General features: G+C 62.0%; 1 protein-coding gene across 2 annotated transcripts; it reads left to right on the forward strand.

Moving 5' to 3' along the window:
• Positions 1–435: 435 nt before the first annotated feature.
• Positions 436–10,962, forward strand: UBXN6 (UBX domain protein 6). 2 transcript variants are annotated; one of them, XM_004771459.3, is made up of 10 exons: positions 436–621; positions 3,496–3,659; positions 3,993–4,057; positions 4,850–4,978; positions 7,505–7,602; positions 8,151–8,226; positions 8,973–9,057; positions 9,149–9,499; positions 9,608–9,756; positions 10,392–10,962. In XM_004771459.3, the coding sequence occupies exons 1-10, from the start codon at positions 539–541 to the stop codon at positions 10,518–10,520; spliced, it is 1,329 nt and encodes a 442-aa protein (XP_004771516.2). In that variant the 5' UTR covers positions 436–538; the 3' UTR covers positions 10,521–10,962. The 2 variants fall into 2 exon arrangements, with proteins under 2 accessions (XP_004771516.2, XP_004771517.1); XM_004771460.3 differs by lacking the exon at positions 436–621 and adding an exon at positions 882–1,067.
• The last annotated feature ends 1,521 nt before the right edge of the window (positions 10,963–12,483 follow it).

Consider the following 12,483-nt stretch of genomic DNA (forward strand, 5'->3'; position numbering starts at 1 on the left):
CGTGGGGATGCGCCCCCGTGGGTGCCCAGGCCCTCGCTCGTGCGCCCCCTCCCGCGCCTCCAGCACGTGTGCCCGAGAGAACCACAGCGCCGGGCACCAGGTCGGTCTCCACGGCCCTGAACGCCCCCACACTGAGCTGCGTGGGGCAGCCAGGGAAGGCTCTCGCGCAGGGAAAAGGTCAGGACCAAGTTCCGCGGGCCGGTCCCGCCCTCTCCGAAACACCGCTTTGGGGAAAGCTGTGCAGCGAGGGCGGCGTAGCCTCCAGCCGGAAGCGCGCTCGTCGCCCCTGGCAACGGAGTCCGGAAAAAGCGCCGAGAAGCGGCCCAGGGGTGCAGAGCGGCCGCCACGGGCCAGTGAGGCGCGGAGAGCTAGAGAGGCATCCCCGGCCGATTGTCACGTGGGCGGCCTCTTGAAGGCGGGACTTCCGGCAGCAAGGTATTTTCTTTCCGGTTGTTGGCTCTTGCCGGCCCCACCCCGACTGGGCCCTGCGCCCCCCCCCCGCCCCCCGCGGCCCCCTGCCGCCGGGCCCGCCGCCACCATGAAGAAGTTCTTCCAGGAGATCAAAGCTGACATCAAGTTCAAGAGCGCGGGACCTGGTCAGAAGCTCACGGAGTCCGTGGGGTGAGTGACCCGCGTTGATGCTTGAGATCCGAAGGCGAGCATGGGAGGGGGAGCCCAGAGAGGGCCAGGGGCGGGGAGGGGAGTCCTAGCGTCTCGGGGTGGGGAGAGCTCTCTGGGGGCGGGGCGCCGGGGGGCGACGGTGGGAGCAAGGGGAGGGGTAGCCTCCGGGGGCGGGGCGGGGGGGGTTGTCGAGGCCTCGGGGGGCGGGGCTGGAGGCGGGGGCTCGGGGGCGGGGTGCAGAGTTGGGGGTCATTGGCGAAACCGTAGGAGAGTGAGTGGGCTGTAAAGGGGCCCCAGAGGGGCATCACCTGGGGAATCGAGGTGTTCGGAGATTGCACACAGAGCCTGAAGATGCGAGAACAGCTGGGGTCGTAAAGAGTGGGGAGGCGTAGCTTCCATGGCGGTAGGGATCTGGGCCTCGGTTCTGGAGCGTGAGGGAGGATCGGGTAAGTGTGATTAAGGCCAGGGAGCCTGAGGCGGTGTTGGAAGAGGGCTCGGTGGACTGGGGGCGCGGGGGTCGGAGAGGCTTAGGGGGGTCTGGGAGGGAAATGGAGGCGGGTGATGGTGGAGGTGGGGAGCCGGAGGCATCAGGGGAAGAGATGGGGACCTTGTGGGCGAAGGCTGAGGCAGACGGGAGGTCCTGAGGGGGAGCTGGGAGGAGAGGGGAGAAGAAGGCCAGCGGAGTGCTCATCCAGGCCACTGTGGACGTCTGGGGAGGACTCAGGGAAGAGAAGGGCCAGGGGCCAGTCTGGAGACTCAGGGGAGGACAGAAGATGGAGGGCTCTGGTGGGCTGGGAAGACCAAAGGAAGTGTAGAGGGGGCGGGGGCTTTGGGGACTGAGTGGGGTCTAGGAAGGGGAGTGGCTGAAGATGTCAGCCCTGCGTGGGGTCTGTGGGGAGTAATGGAAGGGATTGTGGAGAGGGCGGCAGTGAGGGGGAGGCAGAGAGGCAGGGAGGCTGCAGGAAGGGAATCCTGAGGCAGCGGGGGTGGGTGAGGGAGTGTGGGTACATGCCCTCAGGGCATCTGTCGTGGGGATTGGGGGTTCCTGAGAATGAGACGAAGGAGACCCCCTAGGGGCAAGTTCCTGAGTCAGGGAGGGAAGCCCAGTAGACTGAATCAGGTCCTGGGAGCCTGGGAGAGGAGGGCAGCTTAAGAGAGGGCCAGGGAGAGGGGGTGGACCAGACAGGTCCATTCATTTGTTCCACAAGTACTGGGCAGAGGTGGGGCTGGTGCAGCAGGGACTGAGTGTGACGAGGAGGCGGCGGCCGTGTGGGTGATGACTGTATCAGACAAGACGCCAGGAAGAGGGAAGTAGCGTGGAGATCCGGGCTTCTGTGACGCCGTTGGGCAAGACTGGGGGCTCAGGGTGTGTGACAAGGGCTGTCATGGGTTTCATGGGTAAGAGAAGGTCTCTGCTGTCTCAGGGCTCAGCTTCCAGGGGGGAGGTATGAACAGATGAACCAGCACATGTGTGGTGAGAGATGAGGTGGTACTCAGAGCTGTGAGGGAAAATAAGCTGGGTCAGGAGATGGCAAGTGATTTGGGGGACTGTTAGGGCATCCTGGAAGCCTCTTTGGGAAGGAGACATCTAAGCCAAGAGCCAGAGAAGTTTAGCCATGTGAAAGTCAGTCTTTACACACACACACACACACACACACACACACAGCCCTAAGCAGCCCCGGCTGCTCCCAGACCTTCTTTCCTCATTCCACATGCAGACAGAATATTCCGGGCAGAAAGTGTAGAAAGTGCAAAGGCCCAGTGGTAGGAGCCAGTTGGGCCTCTGGGAGCAATAGTAGGAAATCAGAGTAGATTGGGAGGTGTGAAGGGCCTGTGGGTCGGGGAGGCTTTAGGTCTGTGCTGTGCATGTGGTAGACAGGCTTGGTGCAGGAGTGACAAGCTCTGGCTTAGGATTAAAAGGATCCCTTTGGCTGCCCCATGGAGCCTTCAAGAGGGCAAGTAAGGTGTTTTGAAAATGGTATTTTGATAGAACTAAATGTCACATGGAGCAAGGGTGGGGTGTGTGATTCATCTTTTCTTCAATATGAGGTTGTCAGCTGTGGACAGAGGGGCAGGGATGGGCAGGAAGCAGGTCCCAGAGATGTCGGGACACAATAATCAGGCCATCTGAGCAGACAGGGCTCTGAGCAGGGCAGGAGGAGTGAGGCCAGGAACCCAGAGCCTTGGCTGCTTAGAAAGTTCTGGGGATGTAGTATGGATAATTCCAAGCCTTGGTACCTGGAGAGGGTTTTGAGGGAAGGAGGCGAGGAGGTGAATTAGAGTAGGGTGTTAAGGAAGGGCTTCTCCGCAGGGAAGGCCGGATCTTTTCTGTGCCTTGTGGACCTGGGAGCATGCGTCCTGGGCTAGTTTCCCCAGGTAGAGGCAAGAGCAGACCCAGCCCCTGCCGTGTGAGCTGGCATACTGCCAGGCAAACCGTAGGCACCTACTAACGAAGCTGCAGCGCCTGGCTTCCACAGACTGGCAGGGTTGGTCTTGCTTGGGAGGGATGGTGGAGAGGAGTGAGAGCTTTGAGTCTCCTCAGTTCCTCAGGGCAGTGGGGTGCCTTCTCACAGGTGCTCTCACACTTGCGGAGTGGTGGCGGAGTGGTGGCCCCTGTGGGCGGGCTGGCGGTCCCCCTGTTGAGCTGCCAGGACTCTGAGGCTTGGGCTCATGCGGGACTTGCCCTCAGGGCCAGAGCTGGAAGCAGACCTGCCTCTGCCTCCTGGGGCTCTTCTGTGTTAGAACCATCTAGAGACTGCAGGTGACCCCTGGGGAAAGAGGGAGGGGTTTGTCCGATGGCGCAGAAGTGGAAGAGGGACAGAGGCTCTTCTGTCTGACCCTGTGTCACCTCACTTTTCCTCTGCCTGTCCTCAGGGAGAGGGCCCCCAAAGAAAAACCCACCCAGCCAGCACTGCGGCAAGCCCGCCAGGGACCCACGGATGAGGCCCAGATGGCGGCAGCGGCGGCCCTGGCCCGGCTTGAACAGAAGCAGCCCAGAGCCCGGGGCCCCACGTCGCAGGAGTCCATCCGCAACCAGGGTGAGCAAGGCCTGTGCTTGGCCTGGGGTGGAAATAGTTATGGGACCAGCAACTTTGGGGGCTCTGAAGTCTCACGTTCATTGGAGGGGTACAGGGCAGAAAGGCACAAGGATGCTGCGGTCTGGAAGGCTGAGGAGGGGAGAAGGGAGCGAGACAGGGTTGTCATCGGGCGATCAGGGGAAGCCCAGGGGCGGGGGTAGGTGGCTCAGGCAGGGCCCCCCCCCCCAGGAGAGGAAGGACTAGATCTTGACCCTCTCCGGTCTTGGGTCTTGGGGATGTGTGCCTGGGGACACACCAGGGCTTACAACCCGCCTGTCTCTGTCCCGTCTCCAGTGAGAAAGGAACTTCGAGCTGAAGCGACTGTCGGCGGGAGCACAGAGGCCCCCGGGAGCAACACGGTAAAGAAATCTGCACAGCAGCCAGACGCCCGCGGGGCCTTCCAGAGGGGGGGGGAGCTGGTTCTTGCCTGTGTTGGTTTAATTGGCCATTTCCTCATTACGAGCAGGGGGCCCAGCCCTGGGGCTGTAAGCGTGCCCTGCTGGGGTGGGGGACACAGGAGAAGTCAGGGTGGCCGGAGGTCACCTCTGTCCTTGTGCACAAAGGCAGTGTGGGAAGCCCCGCCTGGGACGGTGGGAGCAGGTTGTGGTTGAAGGTGGGGTTGACTGGGACCTTGTCACACTCAACTCCTGCCCTTAGCTGTTTTCCGGGGAATTGGGAGGGCTGTTCGGACTAGTGGCATCAGGGACGGCTTCCTGGGGGAGGTGGGCTTTAAAGGGGAGCTTGGTGGAAAGGGTGTTCTGAGCAACCTGACCCTGGGGCTCTCAGTGAGTTTAAGAATAGAAGAGGCCCTAGACAGTGCCTAGGGACGGAGGTCCAGAGAGCAGTCGGGACTCCTCTAGGTTGCGGTGACTCCTGACTCGCCCGCGGGCTGCGTCCCCACGAGATGCGGGAACCATGAGCGGGGCCACTGCAGAGCACTGGCCCCGCGTCCAGAGCCGCCCCCCACTTTCTGTCCCCCCACACTCTCTGTCCCCCGTCCTTCGGTTGTGTGCAAGCCCCACTAAGCCATTTTATAGAGCTGAAGGTGGGCTCTGCAGGGCTGCCGTGCGGGGCCGGACTGTCCCAGCGTCAACCCGCAGAGGCGGCAGCGTGGTGGCTCTGGGCTCAACCGCCTGCACCCTCCCCCCCAGGTGCCCGAGGCCAAAGAGGAGGGCTCCGCCCATCTGGCAGTGCCCGGCGTGTGCTTCACATGCCCGCTCACCGGGGCCACGCTCAGGAAGGACCAGCGGGATGCCCACATCAAAGAGGCCATTCTCTCGGTGAGTGGCAGTGCCGGGTCCTGCCCCGGCAGGTGGCTCGGGTCTGCGTGGATGGTGCATGTGTTGTCTCCCTGGAGAGGCAGCGTGTGCGTGGGGTACGAAATGTCCAGTGCCCCAGGGCGGCTGAAGAGAAGCCGCCTCTCGCCTTCCCTTCCTAGAGGCGACCACTCTATGTGGTTTCCGGCCCTTTCCAGAGAGGGGTTCCAGGTAGGCGCAGCTGTCCAACCCCGCACCCGCTTCCCCCAGGTCTGAGTTTGCTATCCCGGCCCTGAAAAAACTCTGACGAAGCCTGTGGCTTCAGAGGGCACGCGTTCCCTCCCGGTTCTAGAAGCTAGGAGCGTGGCACGGGTCCCACTGGGCTCGAGTCAAGGTGGCAGCGGCCCCGAGTTCCATCTGGTTGCTCCAGGGGTGGGGGGAGGAGCGCGGCGGCTCCCTCGGCCCTCACAGCCAGCGCGCCAGGCCCGGGTCGTGCTCGGGCCGCCTCTCTCCTCTCTTCCCCTTGAAGGGACCTCGACATTACGCTGCACCCGCCGGATAATCCAGGCTAATCTCCCTATTTTAAGGCCCGCTGATGAGCAGCGCTCATTATCTGCCTCCTCGCTGCCCCCCTCCCGTGTCACCGACCGCGCCCGCAAGACGGAGGGGGGAGGACGGGGGCCTCTGCCGCACCTTACCCCGAGTTCACGGGCATTGATGTTTTTCTGCATTTGTACTGTCACCCCTTTCTAGTTCTTTCTGAACCATCTGAGGGACGGTTCTGCACTCTTAGCAACTTGACATAAGTTCTGGAGCTGTTTAGAAAGCTCCTTGCTGAGGACTGTATGGCCAGTGTGTCCTGTCCTAGCGGGAACAGTGACGTGACACAGAGCCGTGGTCAGTCCCAGGGCGGGAGGGAGCGCTGTGTGGACGCGTGCGTGGGGTGCGGACAGCAGCTGCTGCTGAACCTCCAAGGGGCTGTCCCCATTCGCGCTCCGCCAGCGGCTCCCCTAGATCACGGGGACCACACCGTCCCTGTGGGGGTTGCAGATGCTCCGTCTGTCTTCCCCCGGATGGACAGGTGAAAATATCTCGGGATAGTCGTAACGTGCATTTCCTTCGCTTTGGTTCAGGTTGGCCGTGTTTTCAGAAGAGAATGTGTCTCTTTCTCGTCTTTCTGTTGGATGGTTGGATCGATTATTTATTTATTTATTTATTTATTAGGTAGACCCCATGCCTGGGGGGCTCAGTGGGTAAAGCGTCTGCCTTTGGCTCAGGTCCTGATCCCAGGGTTGTGGGATTGAGCCCCGCATCGGGCTTCCCGCTCAGTGGAGAGTCTGCAGCTCCTTCTTCCCGTGTGTGTGTGTGCCCTCTCGTTTTTGCTCTCTGTCAAACAGATAAATCTTAAAAAAAAAAAACAAACAGAAAAAAGTGGGCTCCGTGCCCAGCGCCGAGCCCAGTGCGGGTGACCCCACAACTCTGAGATCATGACCTGAGCTGAGACCATGAAGGGTTGGACACTTGGCCGCCTGGGCCCCCAGGCGCCCCTGGCCTTTTTCTGAAGTTGATTTGTGGGCACTTTTTACATATTAGGGAGATTGGTGTTTTGCCTGTGACGTGAATTATACATGTTTTCCCCTAGTGCTTTACTTTCAGATTGTGCTTGTGGTCGCTTTGCCACATGGAGGTGTTTGATCTGTGTAATTGAGTATGTTGGTCCTATGGCTTCTGGGTTTTGTGGCACACTTAGAAAGGCCTTCCCCGCTTGGGAATTAAAATGCTTCTTACGTGGCTTTTTAGTGCTTTTCTGTTTTGCTTTTTGTTATTCAACGTTTAAAACTTTGGTGCATAAAAACCACTTGAGTCCCACTAGAAGCTGTCACCCTGTCCAGCCTGAGGCATGAAGCCAGTGCTCTCCGCACCCCCCCCCCCCATAGCTACGAGCTTCTCCTGACCCCCCAACCCCCTGTGATGGAACACACCTGCTTTTTGGTCACAGCTGTGAAACCTGCCTCGATCACAAAGCAGATTCCTCTACGGGTTTGGCTCCTTTCTGGATGTTCTGCTCCTTTGTCCCTTGTGTGCCCTCGGGCCCTGTACCTGGAAACCCCTGAGAGCAGCATTTGGAGCAGGAGCTCGTCCCCAGGGGGTATATGGGAGGTCACGCAGGCCTGGCCTGGCCTCATCCTGAGAGCATGCCCCCTCTCATCCGGAGACGGGTTTTTCTGCCGGTCGATGTCTCTGTCCCCTCTGTCCCACCCCGACAACTAAACTGGGAAACCGGGTAGCAGAGGTCCGATGGACCCCGGGAGGCAGCATCATCTGGCCTTTGACGCACCCTCTTCCCTAGCGGTCAGGGCAGGATGAGGTCCAGGCTGGAGCACGGGGGGGGGGGGCTCTCTCCTCCTCTTCCTTTGCTGAAAATGCACAGTTGAGTTTGTTTCAGTGAAAGGCTCCTGGCCTCCCAGGGGACTTCTGTCACCTGAGTAGTGAGACCAGGCTACTGGGGGCAGGGAAGGGTGCCTGATGCACTTCCCTTCCTCCTCCCAGCACTTCTCCACGGACCCCGTGGCTGCCTCCATCATGAAGATCCACACGTTCAACAAAGACCGGGACCGGGTGAAGCTGGGTGTGGACACCATTGCCAAGTGAGCGGGCAGCCGCCCTCCCAGCGGGGTGTCGCCCCCACCCCAGACTGCAGCCTCCTTGGGGAGCCTGGAAGGAGCACGGGAGTGCAGCCAGGCCCCACCCTGCACTCCCTGCCCCAAGCCCTCTGGAGAGGGGCTTGGCCTCTCCGGACCTCAGTTTACCTGTCTGTAAAACGGAGGGGTTTACCAAGTGAGGGAATCCCAATCCTGGCTTTCCTTCGGGGTTATCAGAGGAGTGAAGGGTCCCCCCCACTCCCCTCATCTGTTCGAACAGGCCTGGGGGAGGAAGGATGCCAGGAACTCCCTGTAGCTCGTGAGCCCCTGGGGCCCCGGGGGCTTCCATGGTCCCTTACTCTGGCTCTGCCTTCCGCACCCCACTGCTGTGTGTGTTGGTGTCCTCAGGGGAAGCAGGACCAAAGGGGAGGCCCGGGAATGGTCCAGGGTGGGCTGTCAGCCCCAAGGGGTGGGCTTCACGGGGGGCCCTCCAGGGTGCGTCCTAGCACGAGGCCTGGTAGGATTGTCAGCTCCGGCCCCCCGTTCTCCTGCAGGTACCTGGACAACATCTGCCTGCACCCCGAGGAGGAGAAGTACAGGAAGATCAAGCTGCAGAACCGAGTGTTCCAGGTGAGGCTGCCCGCGGCGGGGTGTGGCCAGGCCACACGTGCACACCACGCACATGCCTGCACGCACACACCATACACAAGTACACACATACGCATGCAGGCACCTGCACACATGCACACACACGCACGCGCATGGCGCCCATGGGCGGTGTAGGGGAGGCTGCCGGAACCAGGGGCTGGAGGGCTGGGGCAGGGCAGGCAGCAGGGGGCGGCCGGGGACCCGGGGCTTTGGGAACACGGGTCGTGCATCATGAGTCTATGTTGTGTGTTCTCCCCACCACCCTGTCGGGTTTCGACTTCATTTGAACGCGTTGGGATGCCGTGGGCACTGGGGAGATTTCTCCCATAAACGCAGACTTGGGGTTTCTGTGGAGAAATCCCTGGGGTCCCGCCACTGTGGCCCACGTTAGCTGTGCCGCTGGCAGGGTGCTTGCTGCTGACTTCTGGTGGCTGTGGCCGCCCCCTGCCCCCTTCCTGCCCCCACATCCCACGAAGCCGGTCTCCCCCACCTCTGGGGTCCTCTTGCTTGTCCCTTGGCCCTGTAGCCTCCTCTGCGAGCCGCTGGTGGCGGTCCCACGGCTGGTGTTGGGGCGAGTGTGCTTGTGCCTCCGCTCTGGGGACGGCTTTGGCGGGTTCGCCCTGTTGGCCATTGCTCCAAGACCTAGGAGCCGAGCAGGGTGGTCAGTGAGGCTGGTGGCCTCCCGGAGGCCCCGCGGCCTTGTGTGACCTCTGGTTGCACTCCCTCAGGAGCGCATTAACTGCCTGGAAGGGACCCACGAGTTTTTTGAGGCCATTGGTTTCCAGAAGGCACTGCTTCCAGTTCCTGATCAGGGTAAGGGAGGTGGAGCGGGGTCTTGGCCGTGCCAGGGGAAGGGGTGGGGGCTCACCCTGCGGCAGCAGAGTGACCCCTGTGTGTGCCCCAGAGGGCCCCGAGGAGTTCTACGTGCTGAGTGAGGGCGTCCTGGCCCAGCCCCAGAGCCTGCAGAGGCACAAGGAGCAGCTTCTGGTCGCTGAGCCCGTGCGGGCCACCCTGGCCCGCCAGCGCCGGCTCTTCCGGCCCTCGCCCATGGCTTCCCAGTTCGAGCTGCCCGGGGACTTCTTCAACCTCACAGCGGAGGAGATCAAGCGGGAGCAGAGGCTCAGGTCCGAGGCGGTGGAGCGGCTGAGTGTGCTGCGGACCAAGGCCATGCGGGAGCGGGAGGAGCAGCGCGAGCTGCGCAAGTACACCTACACGCTGCTGCGCGTGCGCCTCCCCGACGGCTGCCTGCTGCAGGGTGCGTGTCCAAGGGCGGCGCGGTGGCGGGAGGAGCGGGGCGGGCCGGGGGGCTCCCCGGGGGTGCTCCTGCTGACCGCCGGGGGACCCCATTGTCCCGCCCACCCAGGGACCTTCTACGCCCGGGAGCGTGTGGCCGCGCTGTACGCGTTCGTGCGGGAGGCCTTGCAGAACGATTGGCTGCCTTTCGACCTGCTGGCCTCGGGCGGGCAGAGGTTGTCGGAGGACGAGAGCCTGGCCTTCAACGAGTGCGGGCTGGTGGGTGACGGGCTCCCTGCGTGGGAGGGGGTAGGCGGCGGCCCAGGGTGCGTCTCTGGGTTTTCCTGCCCACACAAACCCCTCCAGGGGAAGGGGCACCTTGAGCAGTGGGTGGTGTGGGGCCCAGGAGTCTGGGCCCCTGGGTTCAAGTCCCACCTTCCTGTGGATGTGTGGTGTGCCCCCAAGTGATGTCTCTCTGCCTCAGTTTCCCACCTAGAGAGTGGGAACAGGGCAGGCATGTGAGAGTTCTCTGAGGAGGAGAACCAAGGCAGATGGATCCCAGATGAGGGCCTTCCTGGGGAGGAAGTGGATCCCAGATGAGGGCCTTCCTGGGGAGGAAGTGGATCCCAGATGAGGGCCTTCCTGGGGAGGAAGTGGATCCCAGATGAGGGCCTTCCTGGGGAGGAAGTGGGGGGGGTGGGCAGCTTTCAGACCCTCCTGTGGGAAGACTGGAGGGACTTCCGGAGTTCCTGAGGTTGGCAAGGCCATGGGAATGGGCCGGTTGTGGTATGTGGTCCCCGGCGTGGAGCCGCCCAGGGCGAGCGTGGCCCTGGCCCCAGCACAAGGAACTGAGTGCAGAGATTCCCAGTACAGAGACGCCCGAGTGCGGCTGAGGCTTTCTCACCCCACTGCAGGTGCCCTCGGCCCTCCTGACCTTCTCGTGGGACGCAGCGGTGCTTGAAGACATCAAGGCTGCAGGGGCCAATCCGGACTCATCTATTCTGAAACCTGAGCTCCTGGCAGCCATCGAGAAGCTCTCATGAAATAAAAGCAGGGTTGGCTTTAGCCTACGTGGGTTGTCTCATACTCTCCTGCTTCCTCCACCACGAGCCCCCCACCCAGTCTCCCTCCTCCCAGGGTCCCCCACTCCCCCGGAAGTGCCTGCCCTGGCCCAGAGAGCTCTGCAGGCACAGGGAGGAGCGCTGGTGGGCTGTGACCCGTGCCTGGGACAGCCTCCCAGAGAGGGCTCTCGGGAGGCAGCTGCTGTACCTGTTCACAGGGCCCCTGGGCAGGAGAGTAGGCCTGCGGCATGGGCCCAGTCCCCATGCGCTGTGGCCCAGGTGGCCGCGGCTGCCCTGATGCTGAGCCATGGGGTTGCCAGGGACAGCAGTTGCTGGGGACAGCGGCAGAGAGAGATGCAGGGCCTGCCAGGACACGGGTCTGTGGTTGCTGAATTACGAACCCGAATAAATGACATCAGACTTGTCTCCTGGTGCTGAATTGAAGCAGTGGCTGCCGCAGGCTGCCGGCATAGGAGGCCCCCCGAGTGGATCCTAGGGCAGGGGGCAGGGTGGGCACCTGCTGAGGGCGGACCTCCCAGGGAGCTCTTGTCTTATTGTTGGGGGGCCCATCCTCAGCCCCAGTTCCTGTGGTGGTAACTTTATAGGATTAAAGTGGCTGTGCCTGTGGTTGGAGACACCAAGTGTCCTGGGTAGGCAGGTGGGCCCAGCGTCACCACAGGGGTCCTCACCCCTGGAAGGAGGTAGGAGGCTGCAGGGGGAGCCCCCCGCCCCGAGTCCACATGGGCACCTCTGGAAGCTGCAAAAGGCAGGCGGGTCCCCCCTCCTGGGCTTCCAGAAGGAGCTGGCGCTGCCCACACTGGTTTCCAATCCGTGAGGCCCATGGCAGACTTCTGACTCCCGAACCATAGGAACAAGTGTGGTTTTAAGCCAAGTTGGCAGCCGTGTGTTCCAGCAGCCGCAGGAAGTGAGTAACGGAAGCTGAGCGTGGAGCCCAGGATGCACTGGCCCTGGTCACGTGTCCCTGGAGAGATGCCCTTGACTTCACCTGGACTGTCCCCTCCCCTCTCCTCAGGCCGGCCCCTCCCAGACCCTCTCCCTCTGCAGAGAGAAAGGCCTGTGGTGGCCAGTCCCCTGGCCACCGCCAGCTCAGTGACAGACTGACTTGGAAGTTTGAGGCCTAAATGTGATTTTACCATCAAAAACACCTTCTAGCCCCCAGCCGGCAAGACGCTCCCTTACATGCCTTTGCTTCCCATCTGGCTGTTCCCACACAGGGCAAGATGGGGGCCTGTCCTCTGCTGCCCCAACTCGGTCCCCTCCCGGCCCAACTGTGACTTGACATTAACTCCCAAGTTGTTAGGTGACCGCCTAACACGGGTCCCAGGGGACTTGACTGGCTGGGCAGTCCCGTCCACAGAGGCAGCACACACATCTGCCCCCAGCGAGGGGTCCTGGCTGAGTTGGGGGCTGCTGAACGCCAACACGGTGGCTGCCTCCTCTCCCGCGGGCTCAGCAGGAACAGAACTTGACGGGCCGGTCCAGGTTAAATGGGGTCCAGGAATTCTGCCAAAATCCCCGCACCCCAGGCCTCTGATGTGCTCTGATGTCTCGGTGGGGTCGCTTACAGCCCCAACACAGGGCCGCTCCAGGGCACAGGGGCCCACAGCTGTCCATGCATTCTTCCCCAAGAGTGACCCAACCCTGAAGTCGATCTGGAAGCTACAGTTCCAGTCCCGGTGGCCTAACAGATGGGCAGCAGGGATAGGCCGACAGAAGCACTTTCCAGAAGCTGTCACCTTGAACTAGGTCAGCATAGAGGCCAAGGATTTTACAGCCAAGAGTGGGGACAGTGCTGCAAGGTGTCACCCTTTATACAAACGACCGAGCCACATACCAGGTAGGGGAGAGCGCACCCGCCAGCCCAGAGTGGGGGGCCAGCCCCAGGGGATGGAACCATGCACAGGCAACGATGCTTGAAAAGACG

This window comes from Mustela putorius, unplaced genomic scaffold (genome assembly GCF_011764305.1).
Source record: "Mustela putorius furo isolate JIRA1106 unplaced genomic scaffold, ASM1176430v1.1 tig00000095_pilon_pilon_pilon, whole genome shotgun sequence".
Classification (NCBI taxonomy): domain Eukaryota; kingdom Metazoa; phylum Chordata; class Mammalia; order Carnivora; family Mustelidae; genus Mustela; species Mustela putorius.